General features: G+C 42.9%; 1 protein-coding gene across 4 annotated transcripts in view; it reads left to right on the top strand.

The window, feature by feature from the left end:
- Positions 1 to 15,271, top strand: part of Adgrf5 (adhesion G protein-coupled receptor F5) — a 103,017-nt gene that overhangs the window by 71,625 nt on the left and 16,121 nt on the right. For 3 of the 4 annotated variants that reach the window (XM_008846728.3, XM_029570218.1, XM_008846729.3), the window contains exons 5-13: positions 24 to 200; positions 327 to 436; positions 2,210 to 2,268; positions 3,322 to 3,467; positions 4,714 to 4,935; positions 6,461 to 6,664; positions 12,022 to 12,192; positions 14,114 to 14,233; positions 14,383 to 14,592. In XM_008846728.3, the coding sequence (XP_008844950.1) occupies positions 24 to 200; positions 327 to 436; positions 2,210 to 2,268; positions 3,322 to 3,467; positions 4,714 to 4,935; positions 6,461 to 6,664; positions 12,022 to 12,192; positions 14,114 to 14,233; positions 14,383 to 14,592 (1,419 nt within the window). The remainder of the gene's footprint in view (positions 1 to 23; positions 201 to 326; positions 437 to 2,209; positions 2,269 to 3,321; positions 3,468 to 4,713; positions 4,936 to 6,460; positions 6,665 to 12,021; positions 12,193 to 14,113; positions 14,234 to 14,382; positions 14,593 to 15,271) is intronic. The other variant, XM_029570219.1, reaches the window with a different exon arrangement.

Below are 15,271 nucleotides of genomic sequence, written 5' to 3'. Positions count from 1 at the left end.
CTCACTCTTCCGGTTGCTGACAGTCTGCAAACCTGCTGGAAATGAGCTCCTGTGCTCCTGTGAGAAAGGCTACGCATGGCCTTGGGACACGTGCCTCCACAATCCCACATGTCAAGAGCCTGACAGCACCCTCTCAGGCCTCTACTGCAGTTGCCTTAAAGGACTCCCTCCCCAGGGACCCTTCTGCCAGCTCTCAGAAGGTACAAAGTTATTCTGTAAAGATTTGTTGAGTTGGGTATTCGACTTTAGCACTAGCAAATATTTCTGTATTCTGTCTGTATTCAAATAATAATGAAATACTGATTATTTTTCCCTGTGTTTTTCAGCATATATTACCCTAAAAATCAAAGTCAAACTGAATGTGGGATTTCAAAATGACCTTAAGAATACGTCCTCTGCCCTCTATAGGTCCTACAAGACTGACTTGGAAAGAGCGGTAGGTTTTTGACTTGATTTGCTACCCTCTATTCAGAGGTCCATGAACCTGGTCCAGGTGGTTCAGGTCTTCCAGCATCACAGTTGAGAATCATAATATCTTTTGGGTAGAGTAATCCAAGCTTGAGCACACAGGGCTTCAAACCTCTTTACCCCACAGGCCACTGGGCATTTACACTAAAGACAGTTTATATTTACTCTGATAAAAATAGAGAATTTTCCACAGGTGTTAACTGACTTCCAGATGCATACAGTGCTCACCATTAGATTAAGTCATTTAAAGGTGAATGCTTTGCTTAAGTTAACTGTTTTGAAACACAGCTTCCGAGCTGGTGTGATGAATTTCATTACTCATGGGCTGAGATGATGGCTTCCCATCAACTCCCAGGGCAGCCAGGCCCCTGCCTCAGGACAGGAGAAGCCTTCTGTCCATTCCCATGTGCTACATAAGTACTGTCATTTTTTATGGTGTCTTGATGAAATGTTCATTCCAAAGAGCCCTTGGACATCTGATTTGCCTCTCTGGCATGTGGTAATTCTACCCAGCAGACCACTCAATAAATGATATACTTTAAAAGAAAAGCAGGGTTATGTAACAGTCTTTGAGTCCCACGCACTGAGGAACATGGCTTGGTGCATGCATCACAGTTGTCCTGGTGTCCTAGTTTCATTTCTGTTGCTGTGATAAAATATCCTGCCCAAAAACAATTTAAGAGAGGAAAGAGTTTATTTGACTTATAATTCCAGTTCACAGTCCATCATTTAGGGGAAGTCAAGGCAGACAGTCAGGCAGCTAGTTGCATCACATTCACAATTGAGAGCCAAGAAAAATGAATGCACCACGGTGCCTGCTTCTTGCTGCTAGCTTTCATCGAGTTTTCTCCTGTCTCACATGGCTTAGAACCCCTTGTCCAGAGAATGGTACTGCCCCAAATAAGCTGGGTCTTCCCACATCAATTAACAATCAAGACAATCTAACATAGACATGCCTACAGGGCAACCTGATCCACGCAATACCCCACTGAGGCTCTTTGTTTTTCAGGCTGTGATTCTAGGTTGTGTCAAACTGACATTTAAAACCAACCATTGTTCCTAGTAACGTAACTTAGATAAGAAAGAACCTCCTGGGAAGGGGTCGGTATGCAGAGGAACATGTAGCAAACACAATGTGGAAAGCCAAATTCGCTTAACCAGGGTCCCATTGGCATTGAGGGAGGGAACGGGTGGCCCTGAAGCTGTTACTGCCTCCAAGACCTCAACCGTTGGGCTGTGGTTGAGTAAGTAAGGGTCCCCAGGGCCGCCTCAGAAACTCATGAGCAAGAGCTCTGCTCCCTACCTCAGAATGAGCACAGTGCTCTGTGTTGGGTAGACATGAGGACTCCTTGGAAAAACCCTCGAATGCCCTTGGAAAGTCTTACTGAATCTTCCTAGGCTCTGTGGAAGATGTGCTGTTCAACCCTTCCTCCCTCCCTCCCTCCCTCCCTCCCTTCCTCTCTCTTTTACTTAGGGTTTGACTCCTCTCTTTGCCTTCCCCACTACCTCTTTTTCTCCTCAGTATTTCCATGAAGAATTTTTCACACACTTAAGCTAGTGTCTGCTTCTCTAAGAACCAAGACTGACACAAGTTGTTGGAAATCACTTGTTCAAAGTTCTGCCAATGTCAGCACCTATAGAATATATAGAAGAAAATTTTACCTAGAGTGACAGGGAATACGGGTCAACTTTCAGTATCTCTCACCCATCTCTGAGACATGATACTTGCCTTATTTTCCAGTTCCGAGAGGGTTACAAAACTTTACCAGGATTCAGATCTGTGACCGTGATGCAGTTCACGTAAGAATGCTATAATTTGTTCATTTCCCTATTAGAGCAAAACCTAAAACGTCAGTGAAGGAGAAAAAGCATTATTGGGGTACCATGTGGGGTGCTCAGCAGGAGCAGTCTGGTAGAAGTGAAAACTAACACCAGACCGTAGTGGTTAGCCATTAAGAAGTCTCTTCCCTTTGTAGATGGAATTATTTAGAAGGAGCTCCCAAGACGTGTTCATTTTGTGTATGAAAAGAATGTCGAAAGCAAAAGACACAGCTGTAGTCCCAAGAGGTTGAAATACTAAAGTGAATCACGTCATATAGCCATGTCCATTCATTTATTTTTATTTGATGTGTCTAAGTGTTGTGCTTGCACATTTATAAGTGTGCCACATGTGTGCAGTGCCCCTAGAGATCAGAAGAGGGCATCAGATCCCCTGGAATTGGATGTTACTGATGGCTGTTAGCTTCCATGTGCGTACTTGGGAACCAAATCTGGGTCCTCTTCAAGATCAGCCAGTGCTTGTAACTGCTGAGCCATCTCTCCAGCCCTGGCTGTTTTTATGCTAGAAGATTCTACCAGCCAGGCAGTATCACAGGTTTCCTGGTGCCCTGTAAATGGTTATCCTGAAGTTGAGTGCCCTGGCAGCCCTGAGCAGGTTTGCACATTATCTTAAAAGGCTTGGCTGCCAGTGTCAAAAATCAGAAATGCACAGGAACATCCAAGGTCCCGGCTTCACCTAACATTCAGTGTATCTGGTAACCCTGGGTTACCTGTGTGATACTAGCAAGTTCTCTGCTGTGCCTGCCTCCCCAGGACCACCTGGTGTGATTCAATTCACTGGTCCCCATCTGATCACTTTTCTTATTTATATTCTAGTCTATAGACATTTGGATCCACAAGTCCTGCCTTGGGCTTTCATTTGGAGTTTGAAGACAGGCTTGTTTTAGTTATTCCCTGGGGATGATAATGCCTAGCTGGCTCCTGCTGCTTTGTTTTCTCATGCAAAGAAATCGCAGGGATCTAGACTCATCCAGGTCAATTACTGCTTTACTGAATTGAGTGGTCTTTATACAGCGAGGGCAGTGTGGTTGTGGACTATGCAGTCCGGGTTACAACATCACCGCTACCTGGGTCAATTCACAAAGCCAATGAACAAGTCACTCAGAACCTCAACCAGACTTACAGAATGGACTACAGCTCCTTTCAAGGAGTGCCCAACAGTAAGTAGAACCTTCCTTTATTATCCTGCACGTTCATTTGATTTAGGCATGGTGGTGGCGCTGATTGATTCTAGGAAATCTACCAGAGTTACCTGCACATCCATGTTTATTGCTGTACTATTCACAATAGCAAGGAAATGGAAGTCAGCCTAGATGTCCATCAACAGATGAATGAATAATGAAAATGTGATATAGTGCACACAATGGAATTTTCCTCAGCTCTCAAGAAAAATGAAATTGTGAAACTTTCAGGAAAATGGATTGATCTAGAAAGCATTGCATTAAGTGAGATGATCCAGATGCAGAAAGACAAAAATTGCATGTTCTCAGTCATATGAGGATCCTAACTTGTCCTATTTGTATGCAAGTAAATAAGGTGTGTGACAGTGGGAAGAGACTGTGAAACGTGACAGGGGACCACGGATGGGAACAAGAGGTATTAAGGAAGTCGATGGGGGAGGGCCAAAGGACACACTTGAAGTGAACCTGGAGAGGAGCCTACAGGGAGTGGCAGGGTCGAAGTGGGCAAAGAGGGATGAGGAGAGAGGAGAATCAACAAAAACAAACTTTATTTGAAGATTCCATAATGAAATAGAATACATTGCATGCTAAAAAATGGAAAGGAAAGACACCTAGGGAATTGCTGTGATGTTCCTTGCTATGGAGGCATGAAGCATCGCATGTTGTCTCCCCTCTTTGGCTAGTATTTCTGCACCTGGGTAGTGGAGGCTACAGGAACAGGAATTTATAGTGGGGCCACAAGACCATAAGGGTTCATGTTTTTTATGTTTACATATTCAAAATACCATAAAAGTAAGGTTAGCATTGAGGTGGATCTGGCAACATTCACAACAGGCACCATTACTAAATAGAGTGCCATTGTTTCAGAGGCCTGTGTCTTAGAATGTATCTCTACTCATTCACCTACCCTCTTCCACAGACTGTAGTTCACCCCACCCCAGAGGTTCTGAGACATGAGGGTTCTTGGGAGCTAGATCACATATAACAGCGATGGTAAATCCTACAATTTAGATGTTCTCTTTCACAAATGGGGTTCAGGCTTGGGCTTTGGTGTGTCCATAGGTGATGGATTCAGTGTTATTCAGAGGGCAAAAGCAGGGCAGGATGGAGCAGGTAGATGCTGAGGTCAGCTCTTGAGACCCTGAGAGGCAGCGCCTGACCAGTGGGCAGTGCCCCTAGCTCTCATCTGCTGTGGAATCCTCACACCTTTCCTTGGGATTTTCAGATGAAACCAAGTTCACCGTCACGCCAGAAGTCATCTTTGAAGGGGACAACGTAACTCTGGAGTGTGAAAATGAAATTGTGTCTTATAATGTGTCTTGGTACTATGGAGAAAATCGCTCTGACATCCAGAACAGCAGCAGATTCTTGATTTACACCACGGTCCTCAATAACATGAGCTCAGTGTCCCGCCTCACCATTTACAACTTCACTGAGCATGATGCAGGTGGGTTTCTGCTCAGGGACTCCTGTGAGAAAAGCAATGGTGTGCTCAGAGAGGTAACCCCTAGAACGTGGAGGCAGTGGCAGGGGGTGCTGTCGTCACAAAGAAGCTGCATAGCTCATGTTTCAAAATAGCAACTTCAGCTCATCAAATTTCTTTGTGTGTACGTGTGTGTGTGCTTGTATGTATGCACACACAAGCACACACATACACACACACCATTTTTCCCAGCGTTTTTTTTTTGGTCTTTTTGAGACAAGGTCTCCCTGTAGCCCCAGCTTTCCTGGAACTCACTGTGTAGACCAGGCTGGCCTTGAACTCACAGAGATTCACTTGCCTCTGCCTCCTGAGTGCTGGGATTGAAGGTGTGCACCACCACGCCCGGCTCCTTCTCAGCTTTTTATGTGGGTGTTGGGGATCTGAACTCTGGTCCTCATGCTTGCAAAGTGAACACTTTATCCATTGAGCTGTATCTCAGTCATACGTGATACTCATTTTTAATGACTTTTAAAATTTAGTTCTTTATTTTCATGTTTTTGTACAGCATGAAGTACTGTTATTATTGTGAATTTTAAATAGTCAATTATAAAAATTTAGTTTGTTGAGATAAAATTGACATATAACATACTGCACATATTTTAAGTCTACAATTAAGGCCAGCAAGATGACTCAGCATGCAAGGGAACTTGCCACTATGCCTGATGATCTGAGTTTGATCTCTAGGACCTCCATAGTAGAAGGAGAGAACCAATTCCAGTATATTATCCTCTGACTTCCACACCTATGCCTATGCTATGGTCTGTTCTTCTCTCTCTCTCTCTCTCTCTCTCTCTCTCTCTCTCTCTCTCCTCTCTCAGTAAATAGATAAATGTAATAAAATTTGTTTAATATACAATTTATTATGTTTTTACATGTATACTTAAACACCAAGATGGTGACTAGATCCATTCTCTCCAAATGTTTCCCCATGGCACTCCTTTCTCTCTTTGGCCTTCTCCCATTCTTCTGCCCACTCCAAGCAACCACAAAAATGTAAATTTTAACTCCCCAGAGATTAGTGATGAGTGTGACATGGTCTTGTATTTAGTAACTAATTTAAACCAGATTTGAATAGGAGCATTTCTTTTTCCCAGCACAAGAAGGTAAGCTGTAGTCATGTGGGCTCAATCGCATCTGTGTAGATTCTGATTTTACTATAGGCTAAATAGGATTTGAGAATTCCCACGAGCCTCTAATTCTTTCCGGTTCACCCACTTTAATTTCCTATGTCTTCTAATCCCATGCTTCTGACCAGAAAAGTCCCCAAGATTGTCACAATCAGGACCTCTCTCTGGTTTTCATCTTGTGTCATCAGACTTTTCTGTATTGACACTTCCCAAATATTCTTCTGGCATCCTCTGACCAAGTCTCAGATGCTTTGCAATGATACTTCAGGACCTACAGCCATCATACACAAGATGAGGCTGTTATCTACCAAGGGAAATTCATACAAGTAATAATAATTAATTCTCTTTTATATTCGTTGCAGGTGAATATGCTTGCAAACTGATATTGGATATTTTTGAATATGGGACCACTAAAAAAATAGATGTGACACCCATTCGGATTTTGGCCAAGGATGAAAGGAAGGTGGTATGTGACAACAATCCTATATCGTTGAACTGCTGCAGCGAGAACACTGCAAACTGGAGCAAAATTGAATGGAAGCAGGAAGGGAAAATAAGCATTCTAGGTAAGAGTGGTACAGCGAGACCTTTGCAAAGAGGGCTTTCTTTGCTTGTATCTTGGCCAAGGAAACATGGGAGATGTGATGGGAAGAGGTGGAAATGTCTTAGGGTGTTTATTGTGGACCATAAAAAAGCAATGATTTGATGCCAGCTCCAGCTTAGCCATTCTGCAAAAAATCATAAATGCGTGCAAGCAAGCATCATGCTTAGGTTGTGGACAAGTCTTCTCTGTAGGAGAAGTCTTGAGAGGGGGTGACCTCAATGACTTAGGTCCATGGCATCACCCATCTGTAGAAAAGCTTGTCCTACCTTCCTTTCTTTCCCATCCTCAGCAAAGATGTAAGGATGATGTCACTGACGTTCCCCTGAGGTCTGACTTCCGTTTCTGCTTGGTATCGCTCATTTCAGTTTTTTCTGTCTCTGTGTTTCCAGCTTTATATTTCTCTGCAGACCAATTTGTCTTTCAGTTGCTCCATGTCAATTTATAGTAATACATGTTTTTTCTGTGTATATGTATCTGTGATGTGTGTAGGTGTGTGTTTGCATGTGTGGGAGTGTATATATGTGTGAGTGCACATGTGTGCATGTGCATGTGGAGGCCAGAGATTGACAATGAGGGTCTTCCATGACTGCTAGCCCTCTTGTATATTGAGTCAGGGTCTCTGACTTGAACTCAGAGCTCAATTGAGTTTGCTAGTCTAACTGGCCAGCCTGCTGCAAGTATCACGTCTCTTCCTTCTGCACTGGGATTACAGGCAGGCTGCCATACCTGCCTGGCATTTATGTGGGTGCTAGGGATCTGAACTCCAGTCCTCAAACTTGCACAGCAAATGCTTTACTCCCTGGTCTATCTTCCTAGCCCGCTCTTGTTTTCCCTGAGATTTGACCTCAAGTTCCCCAACTTCCAGTGTCTACTAATGATAAATCAGCAACAGTGACTCCATTTGCAGAACAATTTTCCGAAAGTATTAACCCATTTAAAAAAATATGTGATTGCTGGTCATCACATTTAAACTTGACTAAAAGTCTGAAAGTAATAGGTTTAAAGAAAACATTTTTGATTGATTTATTGACTTTTGATATGTATGAGTATTTGCCTGCAAGTAAGTGCATCGTGTTGTGCAATGACTGTGGAGGCCAGGAGATGGCATCAGACCCCCTGGAAATGGAGTTATGGATGGTTGGTTGTTAGTCATTCTCTGAATCCTCTCTGCCAGTACTCTTAACCGCTGAGCTATCTCTCCAGTCCCGAAACTAGTGTTTTTACCTCCATTAGGAAACTAAGGAAATTGAGGTACAGATTAAATAACTTGCCCTAGGTTATCACAATACTAAACAGAAAAGAACTAGGACTTCCCACTGATCTTCTTTCACAAGTGCACTTGTCTTTTGCAATGGTGTCCTTCATCCTAGTAGCCAGCATTAGATTGAGCTGCCAACAGTTTGGAGAGAAAAAGACTATTCTTTTTCCTAAATTTCATACAGAACCATAGCTATCTCTTCTCTTTAGAAACAACAGTATTATGTGCTAACTTTAAAGAGAGTCTTTGAACTAAAATGCGGCTGTATACATGAACTTGGCTAATGTGGTGAATTGCCTTTGCTATTGAACTATGTTGTGGTTGTATTTTTAAGTACAAAATGGTCAATGTGTGCCTACACTTCCCTGAGCACCTCTAATTTGAAAGACACATTTCACTTGTGGCATCTGATTAAACCTCCAAAGAACGGGAAAGGCATCTGGTAACTCTTGAAAATGTCTGCACGGACCATTTAGTCACATCCCTGAAGGAGCTGCCAGATGGGAGAAAGACCTTGCACAATTCCTGTGGCTCTGAAGAAGTTTTCCCCTCTGAGAGGGGACAGACCTTGCCCTCTGGCAGAGGAACCAGGAAGCCTGCAGTGCGGATGTTCAGGGACCTCTGTCTTTGGTCACCCCCTCTGCAGACACTCCTAAGTCCAGCAAAGTTGAACAGTTTACAGAACAATGGATTTCCTGTATAGCCTCTTATCCCCCATGCTGAACCCAGCCCCCAAAGCAGCTCAATGGAGTACTAAGTTCTACAATGAGGACCGCTGATTGATATACACAAAAGACACAGACATATCACATCACACCCACAGTCCTGATTTCTATGAAAATCCTAATCGTCGTCAAAGCTCAGAACAACTCCTGTTCCTCTGAAACTCTTCTTACTCTCCCTTTAACCTCCATACTATATCAGAGTCTCTTTTAAGGGAATCGATCCACCACACATTCTTATTTTGCACATTTATTTATGCCTTGCACCCTGCATTGTTTACTGACTTGCCTGTTGTGTGAAAAATTGGAATCTGATGAATGAATCAGAGTTTATAGTAGGAAGGGACAGGAAAATACAACAAGAAACACACTCACAGAAGTGTGAGACTGCAGGGCATGTTGAAGGCAAGGACGATGTGGCCTGGGTTTTGAGAGAGGGATGTTGAATATCATTCATAAGAAAGGAACAGATTGAAGTATGACTTTACTCTATACAATGGTAAGATTTTAATAGCCAGGCGTGGTGGCACACACCTTTAATCCCAGCACTCGGGAGGCAGAGGCAGGCAGATCTCTGTGAGTTCAAGGCCACCCTGGTCTACATAGTGAGTTCCAGAACAGCTGGGACTAAAGAGACCCTGTCTCCAAAAGACTAAAAAAAAAAATTAATAGGAAGATGGATGATCAGAGCCAACTCTTAGAAAACTAAACACTCACTGGAAGCCATGATGCCTACTTGTACTTCCAGCTCTTAGGAGGCTAAGGCAGGAGAGCCGGAAGTTCAAAGCCAGCCTGGACCACATAGCAAGTTCAAAGCCAGCTTGAGCTATATAGTGAGCGCATCCCTCAAAACCAAAATCAGGGTCTGAAGAGATGGCTCAGTGGTTAAGAGCACTGGCTGCTCTTCCAGAGGACCTGAGTTCAGTTCCCAGCACTCACATGACAGCTAACAACCATCTGTACCTCCAGTTCTAGGGCGCCCATGTTCTCTTCTGACCTTCAGGGGAATTGCACGACAAGGGTTAACTTACATACATGCAGGCAATACAGTCATGCACATAAAATAAAAAATAAACCCAGTCCAAAATCAACTCTAAAAAGAAAATGAAACTTTCAGGTAGTATAACCTAAAAGTTGAAGGGTCAAATAATTGAATATTAAGGCCCAGATATACTCATTTTTTTAGTTCATATAATAAATCTTGGGGTCTAAGTGAGCGACCTTGTGTTGACAGAAAAGCAATGTTTAAATGTATAATCTAAAATAGTTATTTTTTTAATGAGTGGTAGTACAATACGAGGAAATGCAGGTAATTAAAGATGCCGTTAAGATTTTAATTTGGGTCGTTGCCAACAGCGGCGAGAGGAAATACTGGATATGCAGGTTTTGTCTGGGGAAAAATAAATAAATTGCACGTGTTGAGTTGGAGATACCAGAGATGTCAAGTCAACACTTGGGAATTTGCCTCAAAAGTTTCCAACCCGGGTGTTTCTCTTAGAGTGGTGTGGGAAGTCAATCAAGCACAGTTTCTACTAGAAGGCGTAGCTGTCTTCAGAGTGACAGAGTGAAGGAAAGATGAGGAAGGGGGGGTAACAGCAGAGACCAGTATCATTGGCAGACAACAACTACATTCAACGAGGAAGCTTGGAAGAGGGGTCTGGAAAGGAGGCACAGGAAGGATGAGGATGGAAGAGATAAAGGAACGACCTGGGGATTCAAGCAGCCGCAGAAGGCAATTGGCTTCAGGGAGGTTGCAGTTCAGGTAACATGAAGAAAAGGCCTTGAATGGGAGAAAGAGGTGGTCCCTGTTTATCTTGCAGGAACACTTGTGATATAGGGTGATAAAGATCAGTTTCAAAGCTGTACTGAAAAATGGGCTTAGGAAACTGGAGGTAATGAATGCAGAAACATTGTGAGCCCCTATCTGAAGAGAAATAACAAGGAGATTGAAAACAAGGGAGGAAGGAGAAAGGTGGGGAATAGAGGAAGGTTCTGGAGGAATTAGAGGAAGTGTCTGCTGTGTGCCCTACCTCCAAGGGAATGGGTTTATTGTGGAGCCAAATATAGGTGATCATGGTCCAGGAACACAAATTCAAGTTACTTAAAATATCATGTTCCAATGTGATTACCATTTTGTGAAGTTTTTAATTAATAGAACAGAGACAGTCACACATTAAGGCTTTTAAAATTTTTTTCTTTATTATTTTTATTTTTATGTGTATGAGTGTATTGCCTACACGTGTGTATGTGCACCTGTGTTGTGAAATGCCCACGGAGTGTCTTGGATCCCCTGGAACTGGAGTTACAGATGGTTGTTAGCAGCCATGTGGGTGCTGGGATTTGAACCCCAGTCCTCCACATAAGCAGCCAATGCTCTTAACCGCTGAGCCATCTCTCTTGCCACATGAAGGCATTTAAAAAATACGTTGAGGGAAACATCAGGTAGGAGGAGGGTTACAGCAGAGTGGGAAGCCTCTGTTACAGACCTCTGGTGCTGTCTGATGTTATCGTTAGCCTTTGAGTTGGTAGAAACTAGAGGTCTGTTTGTATATTCCCAAAAGGATTTTGCCTAATAGTTACAGGGATGTTAGGTCACACACAGAGGTGGGCAATAAACGGCAATTAAGGGGGCTTAAGGTAGCTCAACACAATTTGACTTCAGATCTGCAACATTCTAGCTCTCTACAGTCACAGATGTTCTTCTCAGTCAATCAGTATTGTACAATCTTTAAGACAAAGGTGGCTTTTTTTCTGGGAAAGTTCATAAAAGGAGGACTGAAGGAGGACCTTAATGAGGGTAGAGATGATTTTGTTGCTTATTGACGCTTGAGTTAGGAAATAATTTTGTCAAGGTAAAAGAACAGGGAAATGTTGTGAGTGATTTGGAAATGTTTTGAATGATTTGAACAGCCATTTGGGGACCAAGGTATAAAATCTGGTCATATGACAATCAAAATAACTCAAGATAATTGATCAGACAGAGATGAAAAATGCATTTATTTTGGCAACAACCAAGGTTTATTCTTTGTCTTTCATTCTGGGGTGGTAAGACGTATTTAAAGTATTTCTTAGGACTCTGGAGAGCAGATGAGGTTGGGGGAAAAGAAAACGGGGGGTGGAGTAGGCAAAGGTCACACACAGGGCTGTTCTAGAACCCTAGGCAAGAGGTAAAGATGGCTTGGAGGGTGGGATGTGTCTGGGAATGAAAAGGGAGCGGATTTGGAAGCGGGAACTAACAGCATTTGAAAAAGTATGAAGTTGAAATGTCCACTAAAAATTAACTTGTACTAAATCAGAATTAGCCAACCACAACCGGGAAAGAATTGCTTGTCATTTCAGGAAACCCAGAAACAGACCTAGACTCCAGCTGCAGCACCTACACCCTCAAGGCAGATGGAACTCAGTGTCCAAGTGGGTCTTCTGGAACCACAGTCACTTACACGTGTGAGTTCATCAGTGCCTATGGAGCCAGAGGCAGTAAGAACATCGCCGTGACATTCACTTCTGTGGGTAAGAATTCTTGCACTAGAAGTTTTAGCTACACATATGTTACACTTGCCAAACAGCTAGGATTATATACGGGCAAAATGAAGCCAGCATTCCCTGGAGATTTCCCTCTATGCCATTTGAACTCAGATGGAATCTTTTGAAAACTGGGGATAGTTCAGGTGGGAAAGAGTGGCTACAGTAAGCTCCAAGTGCAGTGTCCTGGTAGAGAAGCCCTTGGGCTGGGAGAATAGTGCCATGATCAGCTTATTTTGGTGGTCATTGAATTCATAATGACAGCCAACCCCTTCCAGTCCAGAATTCAATTCTTCTCTCCTTAAATCCCACCAGGCTCACTCACTTCCATACCCCTCAATTCCCTCTACTTTCCCTCTTCTCCCATTCCACCCAGTCTAGAAATAACACTGCAGAAAGTATTAATATAGATCATTTGTCATTGTTTTGTAGTTATCAAAAATATTTTCCGTGTCTCAGTTCAGTTTAGGGAGGCCCCTGAAAGGATCATTTCTCCTTACATCAAAAGCATTATAGTTTCACCCATAACTACAAAACACCTCACATCTACCTTAAAAAAAAAAAAAAAATTGAAACTCCTTTTGAAAAACTTAAAGGCCTGATGAAAGCAACACCCATTCCTCTTTTACTATTAGGACTTAGTATTTGTACAAAGATCAAGATCAGGTTCATGTGGGTCCACATCATCAGCACAGCTCTCCAAGTTAGAATAGGAATGCACAGTTGATTTCACTAAAGAAAACTGCAAAGTGTCCCGAGTCTCCCAGAGCTCACCTAGGGCGAACACATCTGCTCCCTCTCCAGATTGCCGGGTATCTGCAATACCTGGACATAGCATAGAAGCATGGATGAACTGCTGAAAACCACTTGTCTTGTCTGGATCATTCTAAAAATCAAGAGAGCCAGATTCCTGGTTCCATGAGGCTATTCTTTCTACTGAGAAGTGACTAACCTTTAGAGAGCCATTTCAAGACACCTCCAGCCAGGGAGGGCAGTGTGAGAGACACATTGTGTCATGTGTAAGTGATTTGGTGGTGAACCCCAGCATTTGAACCCTGACTATAACACTGTAGAAAGCACTGGTATCTTTCAATTATCATTAATAAGATTTCACACTGACTGTACAAGCAAGCCAGCATTGGTAGGCTCAAGATACCAGGTCATTCACCTAAAGATGACTGAAAAAAAAAAAAAAGAGTCTTGGAAATATCAGTCGTGTAAAAGATACACTCCCAGAGAAGTGTAAAGATAGAATGAGAGAAAAATAAACAGTTGATGTTCATATAAGCTTCTGCAATCATAAAGGTCTCAACATTTTCAACAAATAAATTTTCTTGAATGTATGAGTGACTTCCCAGAAAAATAATAAATACCTAATTAATTATAACCATATAACTTTAGTTACAGGATTGTATATAGTTATAGTGATATAAATAATAGTGAGGTGCCTATATATTACAGTCTGCCTGAAATAGTCCAAGCATAATTATTTGGACAATAAACATTATGATTCCCCTCCTGAAAATGTAGATCTGGAATTTATTCTCTTGTTTATTAAGCACTATCTGTATACTAGGCCAACGCTGAATGCTAAGGATACAATGAAATAGGAGCAAAAGGCTGGCCCTGAAGATCCCTGTTGTTTGGGGAGATATAGAAAGAAAAGTGAAGATGCGTCACAGGCGTGTGGCATTGGTGGTGCAGTGGGGAGGTGTTGGGGGTACAGTGGAGAGCTCAGCTGTCTTCCAGGATACACTGCACTATTATGGAAAAGTATTTTGAGTTGAAATGAAGTTGTTGCAAGAATCCAGCCCTCTATTCTCCCTTGAGGTGTCACAGGAGGTTGGAGGGGAACTTGGGTTAAGTCTACATCCCTAAGTTTGCAACCTTTTGCCCTGCTGATCATCAGGAGATAATACCAGCTACAAAGGGGACATGCAAGAGGTCCTAAGGCACGTGATGGGAGTGAGTACAGTTCAGAGCATCACCAGGAACAGCCTAGAGACAAGTAAAGCCCAGGAACAGCAAGGTACCAATCCCGCGTTGACACTAGTAGAGTCAGGACGGTCCTTGTTACTGTCTGTCTTAAATTTCACTCCTGTGTCAATGTCATCAGAAAGACTAAACATCGGATTTGTTGTTGGTTTTGTCTTGTCTGTTTTGTTTGCATTCTTTCAGCCAACCTAACAATAACCCCGGACCCAATTTCTGTTTCTGAGGGACAAAGCTTTTCTATAAAATGCATCAGCGATGTGAGTAACTATGATGAGGTGTATTGGAACACTTCCGCTGGCATTAAAATCCATCAAAGGTTTTATACCATGAGGAGGAATCAGGATGGAGCAGAGTCTGTGCTGACAGTGAACAGCTCAACCCGGGAGTGGAATGGTGAGTGGCAGGCGGGCCCTGCATAGTGCTGTCTGGACCCCTGGAAATATGCAGTGACAGTTTCTGCCTATGCAGGGTCCATCTTGGGGCATGCCTGTGATTGCTATTTTACATCCACTGCTCTTCAGAGTGATATGATAGTCCTCTGGGGGAAGACATCACTGTTCTATCTTACAAATGTGAAAACGAGGCTCAGAAACAAGAATAAGCATATACAGGAATTAACATATACAGGTTAAGTTGTAGAGCTGGAATTGGAGGTAGTGTCCCTCATTCCAGACCTGCTGTTCTTGCCATCATGTTAACAGAGTTGTTTTTCAAAAGAACTTTACTAGGGCTTTTCAGTCAGAAAGTACTTACTTAGCAAGCATGAGGCCCTGAGTTTGAGCCCCAATACCCACATAAAAAGTCCAGCAGAGCAGTACATGCTTGCAATCCCAGCAGAAAGGAGGCTGAGATTCATGGATCCCCAGAAACAAGCAGATTATTTACCCCAGCCCATTTGGTGATGTTCTAAGCCAATGAGAGACTCTATCTCAAGCAAAAAAGTGAAAGTCACTGAGGCACAACACCCAAGGTTGTCCTCTGACCTCCACACATGTGGGCTTGCTCTCTTTCTCTCTCTCTCTCTCTCTCTCTCTCTCTCTCTCTCTCTCTCTCTCAGACACACACACTAACA

This window comes from Nannospalax galili, unplaced genomic scaffold, assembly GCF_000622305.1.
Source record: "Nannospalax galili isolate Female #2095 unplaced genomic scaffold, S.galili_v1.0 scaffold803, whole genome shotgun sequence".
Taxonomy (NCBI): Eukaryota; Metazoa; Chordata; class Mammalia; order Rodentia; family Spalacidae; genus Nannospalax; species Nannospalax galili.
The sequence above is the reverse complement of the archived record's forward strand: the minus strand, read 5'-3'. Positions and strand labels throughout refer to the sequence as shown.